Source organism: Bactrocera tryoni, chromosome 5 (assembly GCF_016617805.1).
Source record: "Bactrocera tryoni isolate S06 chromosome 5, CSIRO_BtryS06_freeze2, whole genome shotgun sequence".
Taxonomy (NCBI): domain Eukaryota; kingdom Metazoa; phylum Arthropoda; class Insecta; order Diptera; family Tephritidae; genus Bactrocera; species Bactrocera tryoni.
The window spans coordinates 81,696,573-81,718,952 of NC_052503.1; the positions used below are offsets into that span (position 1 = coordinate 81,696,573).

Sequence of the window (22,380 nt, forward strand, 5' to 3'; positions counted from 1 at the left end):
TCAGTTTTCCTTACCACAACTCTGGTTATATATGTGTGTATATTGGGAACGAAAATGTGTGTAATAGGATAAAGCAAGTAAGAAAGAGCTATGTTCGGGTGCAAGCGAATATTTTATACTCTTGCAACTTTCAAAAATTAAACAGATGAATAACTTAAGAGGTAAAACGTTAACCAGAGGATCGGAATCTAAGCAATTTTATATATACATATACTCTATGTAACTCATATATTGACTGACAAATTCATAGTATATGGAAGTGGGGGTAGTATCGACCCGATTTTATTTATTAACCAGATATTATCATGTCACACACTAAGGAACTGTTTTGTTTCATCAAAAAGTGTCGAATTTTCTTACCGGCTCTCATAAAGCCTTCTTCCATTTTCCCGGATTTAAAATTTAATGTCTTTGGCGTAATAATTTATTGATTTATAGCACTTTTAGTAGTTTTGAACAGATCTGTTATGTGGGGAATGAGCGGGGTTATTTTCTTTTTTTATTTCCCCTTGTGCCAAATACAGTTTTATAGCATAATTTATAACTTTATAGGTATTAGAGGTCATATTTTCGTATTGTTTATTTATACATCTATTGTACCTAACTCTGGAAGTTGACCGATAAGAAAGAAAGAGAGAGGACCATTTTTTTTGAAGGGGCAGCAGACGGACATTAAAGGGAGCGAAGAGTGAGCTGAGGAGAGCACCTCTTGAAGATTTAGACATAAATGTTGTCCAAAAGAATTATCAAACAAAAAGTTGAATATTATCATCAAAAACTAATCACTAAATCATTTTGACGATTTCTCCTCAAAAACCGGCGATTTGAAACACATTTTTATTTTTCTAAATTTCTGGGTGAATCCATATTTATTTTTTCTTTAATGAAAATATGCCCCTCGCAATTCTGCAAAATTCTGCATTTTTAGAATTTCTCTATGATCAGTAGTTTAGAAGTTATAAGCATTTTTGTATACGGAATATTGCATTTAATGCCTAATTTCCTTAAAAACCGGTGATTTGGAACACATTTTTATTTTTCTAAATTTGGGGGTGAATCCAAATATATTTTTTATTTAATGAAAATATGCTCCTTGCGATTCCGCAAGTTTCTGCATTTTTAGAATTTCTCTATGATCAGTAGTTTAGAAGTTATAAGCATTTTTGTATACGGAATATTGCATTTAATGCCTAATTTCCTTAAAAACCGGTGATTTGGAACACATTTTTATTTTTCTAAATTTGGGGGTGAATCAAAATATATTTTTTATTTAATGAAAATATGCTCCTTGCGATTCCGCAAGTTTCTGCATTTTTAGAATTTCTCTACGATCAGTAGTTTAGAAGTTATAAGCATTTTTGTATTCGGCGGCTACTTGCTACATGCTCCTGGTCGCCTGGTAGAAATCTGAGATTTTGGCACCAAATTGAATGCATTTTTTCTGCAGCGGCGGCAGATGCACTACAAATTTGCAGCATACGCAAAGGGGCGAGATGGGGAAAACGGATGCGGCCAAATGCAATGCATAAGCAAAGGGGCGAATTGGGCGGATGCGGCCATATGCAGGAAACAGGAAAAGGCCCTCGACCGGAAGTGAAATAACGGTACCTCATTTCCGGTCTGAAACCAAACCGGAAGTGGCCAACCGGAAACGGATGTGTTCACGACCGGAAGTGAAATGACGGTGATACACTTTCGGCCGGAAATGACCGGACGAAAACGGAAGCCTGGCACATTTCCGGTGACAAACTTCCGCTTCCGGTCGGACACTTCCGGTTTACTCCCCGACCGGAAATGGGGTACCGTTATTTCACTTCCGGTCGGGGTTTCATCCGTTTCCGGTTGGCCACTTCCGGTTTGGTTTCAGACCGGAAATGAGGTACCGTTATTTCACTTCCGGTCGGGGTTACATCCGTTTCCGGTCGGTCACTTCCGGTTTGATTTCCGACCGGAAATGCGGTACCGTTATTCCACTTCCGGTCGAGGGCCTTTTCCTGTTTCCTGCATATGGCCGCATCCGCCCAATTCGCCCCTTTGCTTATGCATTGCATTTGGCCGCATCCGTTTTCCCCATCTCGCCCCTTTGCGTATGCTGCAAATTTGTAGTGCATCTGCCGCCGCTGCAGAAAAAATGCATTCAATTTGGTGCCAAAATCTCAGATTTCTACCAGGCGACCAGGAGCATGTAGCAAGTAGCCGCCGAATACAAAAATGCTTATAACTTCTAAACTACTGATCGTAGAGAAATTCTAAAAATGCAGAAACTTGCGGAATCGCAAGGAGCATATTTTCATTAAATAAAAAATATATTTTGATTCACCCCCAAATTTAGAAAAATAAAAATGTGTTCCAAATCACCGGTTTTTAAAGAAATTAGGCATTAAATGCAAAATGCCGTATACAAAAATGCTTATAACTTCTAAACTACTGATCATAGAGAAATTCTAAAAATGCAGAATTTCGCAGAATTGCAAGGGGCATATTTTCATTAAATAAAAAATAAATATGGATTCACCCAGAAATTTAGAAAAATAAAAATGTGTTTCAAATCGCCGGTTTTTAAGGAAATTAGGCATTAAATGCATTTCGAATACATTATTGACTTAAGGCATGAGGTCAAAGCTTTGTAACTAAAATATTGGGGTTACAAGAAAACCCTTCTATTACGAAATAATTATCTTCCGCATAATCGACAATGCATTAATATCTTATGTAATTAAATCTCTTAAAGTTTTAAGTGAACAATAATTACAACTTTTTTGACGAGAGCAATGTTAAATTTAATAAAATTATTATTTTAATTGCTTATATACTTACCCGTTATTACTTTACACATAAACTAAGATTCGTTAGCGTACATATTTGAAATAAAAACCAGAAACAAGGGTTATATTTATTTTATGTTCACTTATATTTTATTGCATTTTTCTTTCATTTAAATGTAAATGTGTTGGAGTGAAAATGAGTTAACAAACGGATGAATAAACATTTCTTTTAAATAATAACCATTTTTGATGGATCCCTTGCTTTCACGAATATGGTATGGGTTTATCAAACATACATATATACATTGCAGTATTTTTCGTTGCTTAAATTTTTGATTCAAGACAATTGTTTGATGTCTCTGTTAGCAACTTGTATATCATATATTTTTTACTCATGTGTATATATTTAAAATCGTTTCGATGTAATTAAGTGATTGGTTATATCGATATTTTGTAACATATTTTTCTTTTAAATACATCACTGTACGTGTGTCTAATTTTAATATTTGTAACGGAACACAATTTGTTTCACTATTAGATTTTTTTCTCTACACATACAATATTCATTGTATTACAAAAAGAAGTAATGCAAGTAGATGAGAATGAATTATTCAAACCGCTCCAAAATAATTCAATAGTTAAACTAATTTGTTATTTTTTGTAAGGACACCACATAACCTTTATATTAAGACTTTATGTATGGTTGCATATGGAAATGGTTTCTAGAATTATATGTGAATGTATATGCATTTATTTTTCAGATCTTTATGTTATCTACTTGTGGCAAGGATTGTCTTAGTAACAATAAAAATAATGTTAAAACTGGCATTCTCAATAGTCTCTAACAAACTACATATGCAAACATTGGCACATTCATTTACCTGTGCTTATGTAGAAAATTTAAATTATATATTTTACTACATATAAATATTTTAGTTAGGTAGAGTATAAATGCGTGCTTTAGTGTATCTAAGTTTCAAATTGTTAATTTTCATAGTCTCATATATTCCAAAATTATTTTTAGTCTCTCGAAAAATCTGGCATTCTTTCCTAAAAACAGAAAAACAAAACAACACAATAACTAAATGTACACCAAAGAAATTATTATAATAGATATGCTTGTAATTTGTGCTTCGGTGTAAACTTATTAATTCACTCTTCAATCCGATATAATTATTCTTAATTATTTTCTATTTTGTTGTCTATTATGTTAAGTTGAATTTCCTTTTCACAACAAATATTTCCTTAAATACAATACACAGTTTCAAATAATTTTTTATTGCTGTACAAGCATGCATATGTATGTATATGCGCAGCTAATGTTCCATTAATTAACATATATATGTATATACAAATACGGGTAGTTTAATTGTATAAATAACCTAATATATCAATTGTATTTTGCTGAAGTCACCAGTATTTACCTGGGACAACATACTTTCTATTATATGCACAATACGATTGCATCCATAAAAGTAAAATTTGTGCACAGTAGCACAAGGGTTGCTTACTGTCTGCAGCTATGGTCACGAAGACATGTATGAGCACTGTGGTTTCGGTTGTGGTTCAGTCTGTTCGAGCGGTTGAATGTCAGCACGTTTCCAATAGTCTCGTACATTTTCCACAGTTTCCAAAATGCGAAGAAAATTTTTTCCGGCTAACATTGCAATGTCTTGCTCACTCCAATTGTGATCTTGAAGCAGACTCGCCAGCAAATCTGGGTATTTGGATACGTCCTCAAGGCCTATAGGCGGTTCTTCTATGCCATCATATCCTGCGCCTAACCCAATATGTTGGACACCAGCTATTGCACGAATGTGTTTAATATGTTTTACAACGTCTGCAAGATATGCCGGTTGACCGCAAGCCACGTCCTCTGGGTCGAAGCTAACCATAATTAGGCCACCGTTATCTGCCACTAGTCGAAGAATGTCGTCGGGTATATTGTGTGTGGAGTTGCATATTTGTCGTGCAGCGGAGTGAGAGAATATAACGGGGGCCCGGGTGATTTGCAAGACGTCGCGGGCTGTCGCAGCAGAACTATAAGATAAATCTACCATCATTCCCAAGCGGTTCATTTCTCGAATGACTACCTTGCCAAACGCGGATAAACCATTTTCTGTTTCTGAGGCACTTGATCCTGCCCATGAGAGATCACACTTATGCGTAAGGCTAAGGGCACGTGCGCCAACTGAATAAAATGATCTTAAAACGGCAAGAGAGGAGCCGATGGCATGACCACCTTTGATGCCAATTAACGAAGCCATCTGATGATGCTGTCGTGCTATAAAAATGTCCTTGGAAGATTTTGCTAACATTGTATCCAAGGTATACATGTCAGTCAGGCGACGAATAATGTCAATTTGTTCTATTGCTACTTGGACGGCGTCCAGTCCCAATGCCTCACATGGAACATATGCTGACCTGTAGATTACGTGCATGAGATGAAGAAAGCTAAAGTATTTTTTTTTTGTATGTTTTTTACAGTGTTTAAAGTTCAAATCTTTCTTCACAAAACGAATAAAGTTGTAATAATCATAACTACTTCATTTTTGTTATTTGTCGCATTCAAAGCTACATATGTATGTATCGAATGCATACAAGTGCCTTACAAATTCTATGTTGCTCATACGACATGGAATACTGTATTAATGCGCAGTATATGTTTTTATGACAAACAACATATTATTTTTTTATAGAGTCCAACATTTTGTAATGAAATATTCATTTTTTAAAGTTGTAAGAAAATTTTCTTGGAAGATAAGAAGTAAGGATTTGAATATTTGGTAAGTGTCAGTTAAAATTATACTTTACACTAAGATTATAATAATTGAGGCGTTTAATCTCTTGCGGTATACATACTTATATACATATGTATAAAATGCAGAAAATAGTCAAATGGTCAATTACATCTTATAATGCTTAACAATACAAGTATTATTACAATATGCAAATAATACAATTTTACTTACCACATTTGTACACCGACCAGTCCTTGTTTAAGCCTTTCAACATCCGTCTGAGCCCACGTCGGTCGAGTCCATGCTTCAGTATTTGGATCGCGTCTCATGCTTATCAACTCCAAACTGTTGTGCGCGTATTTCCGGACATTCCATGCAAAATTATTGTGGCCATCCACCAGCGGCACTTCTTTTAGTATCCGTCGCACTATTTTCAGTCTTTGTGCATGCGAATTGCGGTTGGGCGCCATAAAGTGTTGGTATGCAAGCAATGCGCCGATAGTAAGCAAGCATATCGTGCCAACAAAAGTCAAGAATATGGCACAGGATCCGCGTCGCGGTTTGAGGCGATGTGCCCTGCTGCATCTAGCAGCAGCTGCATGGTGGGTTATTTTTGATTTACGCTCGACGGGGGTAGTTTGGCCTGTTTGTGGCGATTTGCCATCACACAAGTTCACTTTTGACCTATTCGCATTGGCAATTTCGCCACCTGAATCACTGTTCGAAATGGAGTTTTGGCGGGAATGTGTGCGACGGGTATTGGAGTGCTCGGTGACATCAGGTAGGCCACCAAAGCCAATGGTCTAAATGTGATAAAATAAAGTCGTTGTATTAAATTTGGCTTTGTTTTTTGTTTTTTTTTCTTGATTTAACGTAATATGGGTCGTAATAATTTTACTATTTCTGATATTTGATTTAAAATTCCTTTAAAAATTAGTTAGAACGCTGGCTAATACCAAGAAAATCTATCTTATCTTTTAAATTGGATGAAACCGCACACAGTGTGCTAACTTTTACTGCAATCGGATCAGTTTAGCAGTTTATCCCGGAAAAAAGTGACACGAATAAGGATGAAGGATTGAAGACATTCCAAACCTCTTAGCTTTGTTGAGTTAGCTGACTGTCAGTTTTGATATTTTATTGTCTATTTGATTTTCTATCAACATGCTAATAGTTGGATTTGGATGACGTAGAGATAATACACATATATATGTAATTATAAATTAACATACAAATAAGCTTTTGGCTTGTGCACGTTCAAAAATTAACTACTTACATTCTAAAGTCTGTTAAAAGGCACATGGCTAATGAATGCTTTACTGTAAATTAATACGCACCTGGCAGTCATTAACATTTTTTAGATACATATAAGAGCAATTATGGAGTGCATCATTGTCACAATGACCGTAATAATCGCAGTTGCTTTGATTTTTCTCCAACAATTTCGCGCTATTTTTTGATAAATCATCTTCTTTAAATGATACACGCTTTGGGTTTTGTTGGGTAGACCCCGTAAAACAGGTGGACGTACGTCGATTACGACCCAATGTGCTCGAAAGTCCGGTACTTACTCCAGCAAGAGAACCGAGAGTGCCTGTGAATCGAGTCGAGTTCATTGCTCCGCCTGCTGCTGAAGCGAATGTGCCCATCATGTGAGAAAATGCCGCACATCCCACATCTTCTGGTTCCTTAGGTCGACGTTGATGATATGGATGTGGACGATGACCATTAACTTCGGAATTATTAGAAGTTATTGTAGGTTGAAGAATCATACCACAACCACCAAAATTAAAATGAGGTATACATGTGGCCCCAGAGACGCTCGTGCCGCATTCGCTGCCCTCGAAATCGCTATCGTCACCAATAGCGTTGTCAATGCCGCCGATTACATTGTTGTTGGCGGTGCCATCGTTGAAGTCTCGAGATGGGTTAGCACTTTCAGGTATATCTCTTATGCGAGATGATGTGTTTAGTGTGCCTGTGTAAATTATATTGAGAGGTGGTGGCAGTGAGTGCTGAATCTGTATTTGTGGAATTTGTTTATGTGCCTGTGGAAGCTGTTGCATGAAGGAATCATTCGGAAACTGTTGTTGATGCTGTTCGAGGGTCGGAAGCAAAATGGTCTCTGACTGCAAAAGTTTTTTACCGCCACAGAGAAAACCAGGAATGAGCCGTTCATGTTGAACGATTTGATCTGACGTGGTAGCGTTAGAAACGAATATATTTGAAGGTTTAAATTGGTAGATATTTTCATTATTCGTCACTTCTTTGAGATCATTATTCTGAGGAGTTGTCAATATAGTTCCGCTTTGTGTTACTGTTGAAGGTTGTATCATCACGATGGGTAAAACTGCGCTTCCACTGGTACCACTTAAAGTAGACCTTTGCAGTAGCTCCATTTGACACATTTCTTTATATCCCAATTGTCGCAATTCCATGATTCCTTATAATATGGTTTTGAAGCAAAAATTACATTTCGAATTTTAATCACTACATGTTATTGCACCTATTTCTTTTGTTTTTATCACGTCTTATAACATTTTTGCACAATTAATATATTTGGAAATATATCTTCCAATGGCACTTCTCTTGATGGCCATTCATCGACATGCTTCTCGATGGGCAACTTTACTACATAAGGTCCGAATAGAAACTAAACTATCATCAGCTGGATTTCATGCTCTCGCCTATGCCACTGTACAGTATCCACAAATTCACTGAACTTCTCTACAATAATTTCCTCTAGTTTATCAAGTACTTTGCAGCCAAGCCTTATTTTGCCGGTCCAACTTTTACCATTGGCATTCAGTATAGTTAAGGGTAAATATTCGCGACTGCGCATTATGCAAATGTGAAATATTCTTAATCGACTCTACTAATAATTCCATCGAAGAAATCATTCATTTCTTAGGCCTTTCTAACTTTCTAATATTAAATTATTATTTATCCCACAAACTTTCGTTAACATGATTGATATCCCAAATATATTTTAGCACCAAATTCCACTCTAATGAAATTGCAACAAAGCTCTACACCTGTATCGTCAATGTATTATTATTTAAAATCAGCGCAAGAAAAATATACATACTAAATAAGTCTCAAACGAGACACAACATTTATACAGGAGAGTGGAACTTTAACCAACAGTTTCGATACTCAACCAACTGTTGTGCCTTGGTTTCTTTTATTCTTAGACGTGTATTCCATCACAGTATTGTACATAAAAATTTCATATTTAGTAATAATTACGTTTTTATATGGTAAACGATTTTCCATTAAGAGACACTTCCCACAACTCTATGTATATTTAATATCAAAGTACTAACAAATTGCCAAAATTTTGCAAAAATAAATAAAACATTATTTTAATTGAAACATATTTATGTTTTTGCGTTGAAAAAAAGTTCGATGTGTGTTTTTACCTAAAATGTACGGGTTACACTGTGGAACAAATATCCCTTAGAACACCACTAGCCAGATATCCAATAATTTAATTTAATAATTTCTAGCTACCTGCTCACAACCTCTTTGAGTGTGGTGGAATATTATAATGTCGAAGCACAAGTAAGCTTTGAACACTTTCTTTGATTGCAAATTCACAAAAATTGTTTAAGAAGTGAACGATTATTAAGTATGATGACTCTATTACCGGTGCAGGTCTCATTCAGCGATACCAAACATTTAGGGATTGCTGCCAATACAATTTCAAAAACTCAGTAAATGCATTGATGAATGAAACTATAGTCCATGAAGAAAAATTATGATTATAATAAATAAAGGCGTGAAATATACAAATTTAATATACCCTTTCTTTTACTAGAGTATAGTTACTATTTCATTCTATAATAATGTCTGACTTCATAAATGAAAACAATTAACTTTAATGGGTTTTCATATTTCCGTTTCGATAATGCGTATATCAAATATAAAAAACACTGCATTTGCCAAGAACATATTGGAATACAAATTGACCGATTAAAGTAAAATTCTTGTACGAAAAAATTTTAAACTGGGTATGGGTAGATTATATAACCGAAGTTAACGTTTTGCCTTGTTTCTTTAATTGATTAACAGAGTTTTATGTATTTGTCTCATTCACTGTTTGAGGTCGTGTTTTCTAGCATTTAATTACTCTTTTTAAATTGTAATTGTAAATAAGGCGTACTTTAATTAAGAAAAAATTACCTGATAATCCATAGAATTTCCAAAACCCATATGATTGCATGAACAAGAGCATTGTTTGATATGTTCTTCAAGTTCATCATCGAAAAATTGGTGGTGCAACTGCGCAAAAGATGTCCAATTGGGTCTTTCGGCTATCGGTAAAATTCCCATAGATAGTGAGTTTTTGCAATTACTATCATTTTTTAGAGATTCTTCTTTAACGACGTCTTTGCACCGTATTAATGAACGATGGAGATTCTCTCCATGGGTGGCATGTAAAAGTAATTTCTGGATATGATTGTTTGGTTTATTTGTAACAATCGGTTTTGATTTCATCCATACCGTTTTGTTACAAGAAAAGTTAGATAAAATATCTAATCCATTTTTTATTGCTGGTTTGGTCAATTCAATACTCTGAGCAATCGGACTTGTTTTCACGTTACACTTCCGTACCGTGTTATCCGCTTTATTAACCTGCAAACACCCATTAAATTCCACGCTCACATCCAACAAGTTGGCCTTATGACAACTATTTAAATAACAGGCAGTTACCAAGGGGTGTCTACTCTTCTTATTCTTGCATTTGCTGGCATCATTATTAACATAGCTTTCATCTGTTAAACTGCGTTCTCGTTTTTCTTTAGTTTCGTTTCGTACACCATTATATGTGGATTCGGGTGCTGACGATGATTTCAAGAGAAACGATGATGGCAATGTAAGGAGATTGTTGCTGTGGTTAGTTTGTGGAGAGGTTCTGTGGCCGTCTAATTTAACTGTGGTTAACGTTGAGGCAGAAACTGGGGTGTTATCAGACTTGGAGGTATATGTGATAGCTGCAGTTGCGGCGGATAGCATAAGACGAATCGCTTCAACTGAATCCGAAGCCAAAGGCACGGAGCACGAACCTGTCTCAGTGGCATTGTCGTCACAATCTTCATATGTTTTTATCCAGTGATCTGATTGATCAATGTTAATAGAATTCTCCTCTGAATCGTTCTCATCAGAAGTGTAAGATTCAATTTCAACCAAAGAGGTATGCAACTTTTTGCGTTCTTCAGTAACTGAGGCAACCGTAGAATTGGAACCATATTTAGAGTAAGATTTCTTTGTCACATCCCTTTTATGATCCGGTTTTTGTTTGTTCAAGTCCTGCAGAGAGTTCTTGAAGGACTTGCGGTGAGAAGTCGCGCATCGTTTTATGGAGGGTGGTGTGTAGAATGGTGGAACATTGTAGAACTGAGTTGACCTACTAATTCGCGACATTTTGTCGTTAGTTTCTGATAAGGCAACATTTTTCTGATTTCGATTGCTGCGTTCTGTTAAGGAATGAGCTGAGAGAGATAATACGCGAGTACTCTGTTGCTGCAACCGAAATCGACGTCTTCGAGCCGCTGCAATGAGATTACATTCGTTAATGGTGGGCAACTTTAATAGATGTGGCTGAAGTTGAGCATACGACACTTTCGGTTGAAAATTACTGTGGCTAAGATCTCCAGTCTGATGCAGCAAATCTTCTTCCGTCGGCAAACATACTGATTCGAAGGGACTTTTTTGACTTAGTGCTAGAAATTCTTTCTGTTCTTCTTCTTCAAGTGCTTTAAGAGCACACAAATTCCACTCACCAGACGACATTTATCAGCGACGTAACACATTCACACATTAACAAGGTCAACAGCTTTTGCATATGAACAGAATTGTTGATCAAAATCTTTGTGATTTTTAACCTATATACATATTTATTTTTACGTACATATGTACGTATACATATGTGTGAAATAACAATCTTTATTCTACTAAACACACTTATTTATGCCTACATTTTGTTAATATGTATACACTTTACATGACAATTTCCACAATATTCTTACTAACACACACTCATAATAAATATTTTTTCACTCACTATGACGTTACGTATACAAGATATTTTTGTCATTGCAGTTATTTCCCACCAAAATCACTATGATTTAATCTTTAACTAATGGCTGGTGCCCAGATTACCAAATTTAACTCCACGAATGCAACACCGTACGTCGTTTATATAAGTACAGACGATTTAATAAACTGAAATGCTCAGTAAACTTGTTTATCAATTTATACTTTAACCACAGCAGGACTGGTAAAAATGGCAACTGTTGCCGCAGTATACCTTTTTAGAATACTCCTATTATCCCTTACAGGTGCAGAGCTTGAAGCTTGTGTTAACAGTGCACAACTCATATTTCTATCCAGTATACATTTTACAACATATCTTCCACATACATATGTTGACCTTAACAGACATACTACTTAGGAAATGTGGTGGGGATTGATTATGAAATCTTAGGAGAAATTGGCCTATAAAGTACTCATCTTTTTTAATTGTAAAACTTGAACTTAATATTAGCATTATTGTGAAGCTCATCTTTCGGAAATGAAATTATAATATTACTATTTATAAATTTGCGACGTGCTTAATTATTTCGATTAGTGTACTTTTAGAAATTCAACAACTGCAAGACATATGTACATATTTTACAATGCTAGCAAGTGTAAATAATGGGTTGTCAAAAAAGTCTTGCGGTATTTTTATTGATTTTTTTTTTATTGAAGTTGAAATGAATTTTTGATGATTCATGCCCAGCTCTTGACCGATGCTACGGCTGCTACTATGCCGGTCTCTTTCGACCAATTCAGCGATTTTATCGCAATTTTCGACGACAGGCCTTCCGGAGCGTGGTGCATCCTCGACCACCTCTACACCAGAACGAAAACGTTGAAACCATCGTTGTGCGGTGGAAATGGAAACTATATCGGGTCCATAAACTGCACAAATTTTATTGGCGGCTTGAGATGCATTTTTGCCTTTATCGTAGTAGTACTGTAAAATATGCCGTATTTTCTCTTTATTTTGCTCCATGTTTGCGTCGCTATAACTCACGAACGCCTTAAAAGAAACGACAATCAATCAAACACGTCTTAGCGCGTGAAATGAGCTTTCCAAAAAGGTAAAGCATGATCCGATGCGACGAATAAAACTAGAACTACGCGCTTTCAGCGCCAACTAGCGAAAATACCGCAAGACTTTTTATTAGTTTCTGATAAAGGGAAGTTTACTATATTAGACGCTTGTAATACCCGAAGTTGCGCTACTATTTAAATATTTTACATTAATTTCATATTGCATTTTCTCTGAGTAAGCCTTACGGTCCGATCTGAAGACGTTTTTTTTTTATTTCGCAATGCTCATCACTTTTACCATAAAAAGGCAAATGTGAAATTTGATATGAAAGTATTCTAATGCATGAGGATCACGCTTGATTTAAATTACCTACAGCGGTAACTCTTAGGCGAATAGACAAATTACAATTGTGTAACCAGTTTTAAGAGGTATATTCTTCAGCGAAACCTACTCTTTGTGTACTTTGTCTGTCGACGGACGGTGAAGTGAAAAAATCACATAAAAGAAGTGGAACAGTCGTAAGTAACAGCTAGGTATTAGTTACATATAACACATAGTACATGTGCATTCAAGGATATAAATTTGTATATACATAGCAAAGATTATAAAGGAAATGTACGTACACAATATGCTATAACGAGGTTAACTTCACATGTATATATGCACCCACTTGCATGTGTTTATAAATTAAATAGTTAAGATGCAAATTGTTAATACTTAGAGTAACTGAATATGCATAAAACCCGATGAACGTACTTGATTCGTTTTCTTACATATGCCATTGTTGGCCGCATCTCATCTGTAACTGGTTTTACACATTTAAACTCAGACTTTAAACCTTCTCCCAACAGTTGACATAGTACAATCACATTCGCAGGAAGGCAAATACCGGGAATTAACAGAAATTGCACTTTTAAAAAATAAAAATTAGCAAGGATACCAGGTGTATTTCAATACTGAGCAAAAAATTCAAGTTGAAAGAACTGGGATCGGTTGGTGCATAGATATGGTGGGGCTATTATTTAATATACGCTAAAATTTAAATTTCTAGCACCATTCGAAATCAGTGCTTTTAATTGAAACGAACAGCTTTAATATTTTTTTATTCAGAAAGGAATACCAACGATAACATGTCCGTGAATTATTATACTTTTGAAATATGTACATGTAAACTAATATAATTTAATTTTATTAGTAGATCTTTTCGTATGTGAATCAAAGAATGTTATCGGAAAGTAAAAGAAGCCATACAAATAGATCTAGGCAAGCTCAATACTTTTACAGCACTTTCCGTACCATAAACTACCTGATTTAAGTGTTTGTGTTTGAAAGCTCCAATATTGGAAATTAAGTATATGTATAACAGATAACGAAAATATATGTGTTTATTTAATATAACGTGTCATTAAATCCATTTGTATATACATATGTATTTATATATGTGTGAATAATTACAGTAAAGTAACCCCAATTTTAACTGGACTAAGTTTCACACACTAGAACTCATCAATAAATGGATGGTGCGGATGAGATCGATGGCTGAAAATAAATATATGATTAAAAATATCTTTGAAATTAAATATTAGTCACAATGTTATTTGAAAGTTGTTATATAAAGCAGAAGGGTAAAATTAGTGCAACAAAAGCGGAATATTCTATTTGGCACCAAATAAATGAATGCAGAAATTTTCAGGAGTTGCATATACATAAGTGGCGGGGGGAGAACTAATACCAAGCAAATAACAAATATAATAACTATATGCCTTGAACTTACTGCTAAGATATTGAATATTTTTAGGAGTCAAAACGCATTTAAAGTGAAATAACCCATCATAACAATGAAGACATAAGACCAATAGCTGACTTATATTTTGAACAAATTACTACATTTTCACTTGTTTTCAACTTTACGAAACTAAAATTCATCATTAAACGGGTAGTGCTCATGGTCAGCATCGCTATATGCAAAATTGATATATATAAATATATAGGAAATAAACCGATGTTTAATCATTATAATGCCACATATGGTTATACTTTATATTAACCACTTACTTGTCCAGAGGTACGAAACGTCCGTTACAATTAAAGCTATTAATTGTTGCAATATCTTCTAAGCTTAATTCGAAATTGAACACATCGAAGTTAGATGCAATACGACTTTTAGTTACAGACTTTGGGATTACAATGTTTCCACGTTGCAATTGGTAGCGAATGAGAATTTGCGCCGGAGTTTTGTCATACTTTTTAGCGATATCCACAATCTGAAAAAGTTATGTACTTATATTAATATAAATTATACTATAAATTTTGATATAAATATTTACTTTAGCGTCCTCTAACAAAACGGGATCTCCTGATTTCGCCCATGGCCTATTAGGTGAACCCAGAGGACTGTATGCAGTTATAGTAATGTTTTTTGATTTACAAAATTCAATCAGCTTTTCTTGAGTTAAATAAGGGTGGCATTCGATTTGATTTGTAACGGGAACAATAGTTGCAACCTCGAGCACACGTTCAATTTGATGTTTGTTGAAATTAGATACACCAATGGACTTAACAAGACCAGCTTCTACAAGTTTTTCCATTCCCTTCCATGTGTCTACATAATCGACATCCGAATATTGCATTTTGCCAAGGTCATCATTTGGAAATAACTCTCCGCCCTCTTTAAAGCCCATTGGCCAATGAATCAAGTACAAGTCAAGGTAATCTAAGCGCAAATTCTTTAAAGTAGTTTCTAAGGCTCCTCGTACTAATTCAGGACTATGGAAGGTATTCCATAATTTACTGGTAATAAACAATTCCTCACTGTAATATAATCCTGTTATTATACATACGTATGATACGCAAATTATATCTAAATACTCTCACCGCTTCACAACGCCTTCAGCTATTTTAGCTTCAATTCCGGCTCCGACTTCATCCTCATTTTGATACACATGTGCACAATCAATGTGACGATAACCAACATCAATAGCATCTTTAACGGCCTGCTCAACTTCTCCCTTAGGACTCTATGTAAATCCCAAACAAATATATATGTATGTAAGAATTGACAAATAATCTAAAATATTTATGGGTACATATGTATGTACATATACAATATGTATGTATACAATAAAAATGTGAAGTGTAAATTTGATATATGTATGTACGTTGCTAAGTATTATAATTAATACATTTTCACAAGCTTACAAATTTGACTGCAAAAACTCACACAAAATAGATAATAACGAAACTACTAACTCTATATAACCCTTGTCAAAAGTATTTCTATGTATAGCATAAAAACTGATAATTGATACAATTGCAAAGTTTTCAATGACGATTCATTTCTAAATGATTAGTAATTTATTTGTGACCAAAAGTTTCAAGAACATTCCCATTTTTGATTTCCTTAACCAAGTGGTCAAGAATTTCAAACACTAATATTTAAGAATACTTTGTTACGCAAATTAGGAAAAATTATATAGCATAGCAATCGTTCGTTAGAATTACTGGATATATGTATGTAGTTAGCTTAGATTTAAAAATTATAAATATATATATATATAGATCTCTTATCAGTCGACACTCTCTCTCCGAGTGTTAAGTTCATTTATCAACATCATTCCCCATTGCTCTCTAGTTGAGGCAAATACTTAATATTGTCAAAGATTGTGCGAAACAAGTATATGTATATATCCGTATTCTTCATAATAGTATATAAGCTTTTGCCTACACTACTTAGTATTAGGTACATGGCCAATCATTTTGATCATGACTTTTAATCTATCTACTTAAACAATTTTTTATCAAATATCTTTTACCCTACTCAAATTTAAAAAAATATGATAATTCAGTGGTTCAGCTGTAGTTACTACCTTTGAAGAAATTCAATTACCATTAAACAAAAATTATTTTTATACAATCGTTGTGGCGATAACCAATATCAATCAATAGCATCTTTAAAGGCTTGCTCAACTTCTCCCCCAGAACTCTATAAATATCCCAAACAAATATATAATAATTGACAAATAATCTAAACTATTCATGGATACACATATTGTATGTTTGCATATAAAAATGTTAAGTGTAAATTTGATATGTACTTATGTACATGCATGTTGCTTAGCATAATAATTAAAAGAATTTTCACAAGCTAACAAATATTACTGAAAAACTCACACAAAGTAGAAACTACTTATGTACATACTTATGTACTGCTCTTAAGCACTGTCAAAAGTAAAAGAATTCAAATGGATTTCTATGTATAGCATAAAAACTGATAATTGATACAATTTGCAAAGTTTTCAATAGTAATTCATTCCTAAATGGTTAATAATTTATTTGTTTTGTTAAAGATTGTGCGATAAAAGTATATGTATACATAGTATATCCGTATTCTTGATAATAGAATATAAGTTTTTGCCTAACCTACTTCATATTAGATACATATGTATGTATGTATGTACATGACCAATCATGGTTCTAAGAAATGGATGAAAGTGTAGTTAATATTGCTCAAAAGAAAAAATATTCACACATTTAAATATAATTAAAAAAATACTGACTTTTAATCTATCTATTTACAATTTCCTATCAAATATTTTTTACACTACTAAAATTTAGAAAAAAAAATTTGATAATTCAGTGGTTCAGCTAGTTATTATCTTTAAAGAAATTCAATTAGCATTAAAAAATAATCGATCATCACGACGTAAGGATTGTTTAATGCATTAAAGTCTTTTATAGAGTTAGTTAAATCTGCCATTGGGAATATATGAAATTGTCACACATATTCACAATAGGAATATTAAATACACATTATATTTATATATTTATTGAGGTAAATTTTTTTTTATTATACTTACACCCCATGTCCCTAGACCAATGATGGGAATCTTTACTCCATTATTTAGAACCACATCAGGAACCGACATTATGGTTTTTTAATGAACTAGTATCAAATTACAAAGATATCCTGAAAGTTGGTCAGCATTTAATAACAAATTTTTTTCCTTTAGATAAAATATTACTAACCTGAATCACAATGGAAAACTACCGGCGTGAATAATTCACTGAATGCCAACAAACAGTTGTCCAAGCTTTTATACCTTCGCCAAAAGCTTCCCTTGCTATTATATTTATTAAGTTCATACTTTTTAAAACGACTTAATCAGGTCATAGACAATACAATTGATTCAAATCGTTGTTCCGCCGATGGGTAAAAGTTTGACTTCTAAATCGAAGTGCATGTTGTGAAGATATCCCATTAGCAAAAAACAAGAGCACATATACGTCTATATGGTTGTCCATTAACTCTTTATGATTGCAATAAGAAGATTCAATTCTTCATAAAAAATATAAATTTGTAAAGGAAATATATTGGATGAGCTTTCATTTTTCATTTCACCATATGGTGAATATAGTGTATACCACATTTGTAAACTTCAAGAATGAATGTAAATGATACAGAGAATGTATAAACAGAGAACGTATTCTCTGAATGATATACGTGCTGCTCTCGTTTCGTTCCTATATAAGTAGATTCTCCAGAGAACATATCAGAGACCGTGAATTTGTAGAGAAGGCAGAGAACGTATTAATCTTATTATTATTCTAAATTTTATATATACATACATATGTATATATAGATTTATATATATTATATTTATGTATATAATCCATTGCCGGAAATTAAATCCATATATAAGAGATGAAGTTGGTAATTTATGTTTATTTATTTAATATACCATCAAGAGATACATTTATATAAAAATATGAATTTATATATGTATGTATGTATGTGTGAATAATTACAGTAACACAACCAAAGGACCATTCACTAGAACTCATCATTAAATGGATAGTACTGATGTGATCGATGGCTGAAAATAAAAATATAATTAAATAAAACCTTTGAATTTAGATATTAGCAACAGTGTTATTGGAAAGTTGTTATAATGCAGAAATATTAAGGAGTTACGTATAAATCGCGATTAAGGCATCAATGCCAAATAATTAATTTATTCTATGCATTAAAAATCTGCTAAGGTATTGGATATTTTTAGGAGTCAAAATGAATTTAAAGTGTAATAACTCCTCAAAACAATGCAGATATAAGATTCAAAGCTGACGTATATTTTGAACAAATTACTAAATTTTCATTTGTTTTCAACTTTATGAAATTAAAACTCATCATTAAACGAGCAGCGCTCATGGTCAACATCGTTATATGCAACATTGATATAGGAAATAAACCGATATTTAATAACTATAATGCCAAATATGGTTATATTTTATATTAACCACTTACTTATCCATAGGTACGAAACGTCCGTTACAATTAAAGCTACTAATTGTGGCAATATCTTCTGTGTTTAACTCAAAATTGAACACATCGAAGTTAGATGCAATACGGCTTTTATTTACAGACTTTGGGATTACAATGTTTCCACGTTGCAATTGGTAGCGAATGAGAATTTGCGCCGGAGTTTTGCCGTACTTTTTAGCAATACCCACAATCTGAAAAAGTTATGTACATACATATATTAATATAAGTAACACTTTCAAATTTTTAGATAAACACTTACTTTAGCGTCCTCTAACAAAACGGGATCTTCTGGTTTCGCCCATGGCCTGCTAGGTGAACCCAGGGGACTGTATGCAGTTATAGTAATGTTTTTTGATTTACAAAATTCAATCAGCTTTTCTTGAATCAAATAAGGGTGACTTTCAATTTGATTTGTAACGGGAACAATGGTTGCAACCTCAAGCACACGTTCAATTTGACGTTTGTTGAAATTAGATATACCAATGGACTTAACAAGACCAGCTTCTACAAGTTTTTCCATTGCCTTCCATGTGTCTACATAATCGACATCCGAATGTTGCACTTTGCCAATATCATCATTTGGAAACAATGCTCCGCCCTCTTTATAGCCCATTGGCCAATGAATCAAGTACAAGTCGAGGTAATCCAAGCGCAAATTCTTTAAAGTAGTTTCTAAGGCTCCGCGTACTAATTCTGGTTTATGGAAGGTATTCCATAATTTACTGGTAATAAACAATTCCTCTCTGTAATATAGAAATATTATTATCATACGTATGATACGAACATTTTTACAAAATACTCTCACCGCTTCACAACACCTTCAGCTATTTTAGCTTCAATTCCGGCTCCGACTTCATCCTCATTTTGATACACATGTGCACAATCGATGTGACGATAACCAACATCAATAGCATCTTTAACGGCTTGCTCAGTTTCTCCCTTAGGACTCTTATGTAAAATCCAAACAAATACATAAGTATATAATAAATGACAAATAATCTAAAATATTTATGGGTACATACATATTCTATATATAAATATAAAAATGTAAAGTGTGTCATATGTGTATATATAATAAATAATCAACTTTCCCAAAGTAACAAATTTTAACGAAATTACTATCTGCTGTTGTTGTTGTCTTAACGGAAATTCAATCCCCGTTGGGATGGTAAGTATCATTTGTGTTGTCGTCGATGTCATCTAACGGGAGGTCCAAGAAACATGCTGTTTCGACGGGGTCGGACCATAGGGAGGAGGGCGTTAGATGAGTAGGGTTCGTGAGGTGGTCAGTGTCATGCGGAGACTAGTTGCATGCAGGACATAAATTCGGTATGTCAGGGTCTATTCTGGATAAGTAGGAGTTTGACCTGCTACAGTATCCAGAACGAAGTTGCGCAAGGGTCAAGGTTGTCAATTCCCACGACAGCCGGTTCTACGCACCGGAATTGACTCGGATTTCATCCGACCAAGGGCTGTTTTTTCGGCGATCTAACCCCGTTTGGATCGGTAAGTGTTACTATCTGCTCCATAACCCTTGTCCTTGTATTTCTATGTATTGAATAAAAACTGATAATTGATACAATTTGTGAAGTTCTCAATGACGATTCATTTCTAAATGGTTAGCAATTTATTTGTTTTTTTTTTTTAATAAATTAAAAGCAAACGATTTCACGAACATTTCTATTTTTTGAATTTTCTTAATCAAATAGCATCCACGTACAGACATACTAGAATTTCTAACACCGAAATATAAGAATAGCTTGTTATGAACATTAAAAAATTGTCGACAGAAATGCCATTTGCATAGCAATGAATGGCTAGAATTACTGGATATACATACATACATACATATGTAGATTTGTGTTAAAAATTATAAATATGTACATAGAGCTCTTATCAATCGCCACTCTCTCTCCGCGTGTTAAGTTCATTTATCAACATTATTCGCAATTGCACTCTAGTTGTGAAAAATACTTAATATTAAAGATTGTGGGATACAAGTGTATGCATACATACATATGTACATATATCCGTATTCCTCATAATATTATTGAAGTTTTTGCCTGAGATACTTCGTATTAGGTATATGGCCAATCATTTTGATTTTAATAAATGGATAAACATGTAGTCAACATCAAAATATTTACACATTTAACCCTGGACGGGTATCGTTATTTTGCTGCTGTTTGCAAAACGCGATGATTGTTAGTCGAATTAACTTCGAAAATTTCTTATCAAATACTTTATTACATTACTAAAACTTAAAAAAAATATGATAATCCAGTGGTAGTTGCTACCTTTAAAGAATTTAAGTTAATATTCAAAAATAATAATAGAATTACTAAGAAAAGGATTGTTTAATGCACATATGTAAAGGCCTTTGTATAATTACTTAAATCTCTGATTGGGAACAGTACGTGCTTAGTTTTTTAACATGCACTTTTTGCGCAGAATTACTATCCATTATTACGATTTAATGCACATATGTAAAGGCCTTTGTATAATTACTTAAATCTCCTATTGGGAACAGTACGTGCTTAGTTTTTTAACATGCACTTTTTGCGCAGAATTACTATCCATTATTACGATCACACAGAATCACATATTTTGCCTTATTTAATAGTTGTTCAAATAAAATATGTATGTGTGTATGTATCATATATAACATAAAACTGCCACACATATTCACAATACGTATATTAAATAAACATTATACATAAATATTTATTGAGGTTAAATTTTTTTTATACTTACGCCCCATGTCCCTAGACCAAGGATGGGAATCTTTAATCCATTATTTAGAACCACATCAGGAACCGACATTATGGTTTTTAATGAATTGGTATCAAATTAAAATGAAATCCTGAAAGTTGGTTAGTATTTAAAACAAATTATTTTCCTTCAGTAATATTTTATACTAACCTGAATCACAATGGAAAATTGCCGGCGTAAATAATTCACTGAAAGCCAAGAAACAGTTGTCCAAGCTTTTATACCTTCGTCAAAAGCTTCCTCTGTTGTACATTTAAGTCCATACTTTTTAAAACGACGTAAGCGATCATACACAAAACAAGTGATTTCATTGATGGATACTTGGTTTAACTTCTAAATCGAAGTGAATGTTGTGAAGATGATTTTTAGCGAAAAATGTCGATATACATATGTCCATACCGACTTGGTTATGTATTACCTCTTTATGGACATCCAATTCAAATCAATTCCTCATAAAAAATATAAATTCGTAAAGAAAAGGAGCTTTTAATTTTCCATTTTACCATGTGGTGAAAATATTGTATACACATTTGTAAACTTTAAGAATGAACTTTTGTATTGTTGTAGTTGTGCGCAGTTCTCATTTCGTTTCGTTTCTATATAGCTTCTCCAGAGAACGTACGTTTACATATGAAGGTGGTATGTAAATAGCAATGAAGAAACTTTTAAAACCACCAT

The 22,380-nt window shown here is 33.7% G+C and overlaps 3 protein-coding genes across 5 annotated transcripts; all 3 read right to left on the reverse strand.

Moving 5' to 3' along the window:
* Positions 1–2,887: 2,887 nt before the first annotated feature.
* LOC120776605 lies at positions 2,888–12,227 on the reverse strand. 2 transcript variants are annotated; one of them, XM_040107393.1, is made up of 3 exons: positions 9,692–12,227; positions 5,738–6,309; positions 2,888–5,189 (listed from the first exon to the last, which is right to left on the reverse strand). In XM_040107393.1, exons 1-3 carry the CDS (start codon positions 11,300–11,302, stop codon positions 4,292–4,294), a joined length of 3,081 nt encoding a protein of 1,026 aa, XP_039963327.1. In that variant the 5' UTR covers positions 11,303–12,227; the 3' UTR covers positions 2,888–4,291. The 2 variants fall into 2 exon arrangements, with proteins under 2 accessions (XP_039963327.1, XP_039963328.1); XM_040107394.1 differs by lacking the exon at positions 9,692–12,227 and adding an exon at positions 6,844–9,685.
* Positions 12,228–13,991: 1,764 nt separating this feature from the next.
* On the reverse strand, positions 13,992–17,737 carry LOC120778882 (aldo-keto reductase family 1 member B1-like). 2 transcript variants are annotated; one of them, XR_005705588.1, is made up of 7 exons: positions 17,637–17,737; positions 17,468–17,577; positions 15,486–15,628; positions 14,939–15,422; positions 14,667–14,875; positions 14,386–14,569; positions 13,992–14,150 (listed from the first exon to the last, which is right to left on the reverse strand). XR_005705588.1 is itself a non-coding variant. In XM_040110925.1 (6 exons), the coding sequence occupies exons 2-6, from the start codon at positions 17,534–17,536 to the stop codon at positions 14,108–14,110; spliced, it is 948 nt and encodes a 315-aa protein (XP_039966859.1). In that variant the 5' UTR covers positions 17,537–17,577; positions 17,637–17,737; the 3' UTR covers positions 13,992–14,107. The 2 variants fall into 2 exon arrangements, 1 of the variants encoding a protein (XP_039966859.1); XM_040110925.1 differs by lacking the exon at positions 14,386–14,569.
* A 654-nt stretch (positions 17,738–18,391) lies between these two features.
* Positions 18,392–22,028, reverse strand: LOC120778883 (aldo-keto reductase family 1 member B1-like). The gene is made up of 6 exons (XM_040110926.1): positions 21,853–22,028; positions 21,685–21,793; positions 19,736–19,878; positions 19,190–19,673; positions 18,913–19,121; positions 18,392–18,484 (listed from the first exon to the last, which is right to left on the reverse strand). Exons 2-6 carry the CDS (start codon positions 21,751–21,753, stop codon positions 18,442–18,444), a joined length of 948 nt encoding a protein of 315 aa, XP_039966860.1. The 5' UTR covers positions 21,754–21,793; positions 21,853–22,028; the 3' UTR covers positions 18,392–18,441.
* Positions 22,029–22,380: the final 352 nt, after the last annotated feature.

Coding starts and splice junctions, on each gene's coding strand:
- LOC120776605 (XM_040107393.1), bottom strand. CDS start 11,302: ATGTCGTCTGGTGAGTGGAATTTGTGTGCTCTTAAAGCACTTGAAGAA. Junction 6,310..9,691: donor GAAATTCTATGGATTATCAG/GTAATTTTTTCT, acceptor TATCACATTTAG/ACCATTGGCTTTGGTGGCCT. Junction 5,190..5,737: donor CTGGTCGGTGTACAAATGTG/GTAAGTAAAATT, acceptor CGTAATCTACAG/GTCAGCATATGTTCCATGTG.
- LOC120778882 (XM_040110925.1), bottom strand. CDS start 17,536: ATGTCGGTTCCTGATGTGGTTCTAAATAATGGAGTAAAGATTCCCATC. Junction 14,876..14,938: donor TTTTGTTAGAGGACGCTAAA/GTAAATATTTAT, acceptor TAACTTTTTCAG/ATTGTGGATATCGCTAAAAA. Junction 14,151..14,666: donor CGTTTCGTACCTCTGGACAA/GTAAGTGGTTAA, acceptor ATTTATTTTCAG/CCATCGATCTCATCCGCACC.
- LOC120778883 (XM_040110926.1), bottom strand. CDS start 21,753: ATGTCGGTTCCTGATGTGGTTCTAAATAATGGATTAAAGATTCCCATC. Junction 19,879..21,684: donor TTGGTCTAGGGACATGGGGC/GTAAGTATAAAA, acceptor ATTTTACATAAG/AGTCCTAAGGGAGAAACTGA. Junction 19,674..19,735: donor GCTGAAGGTGTTGTGAAGCG/GTGAGAGTATTT, acceptor TCTATATTACAG/AGAGGAATTGTTTATTACCA.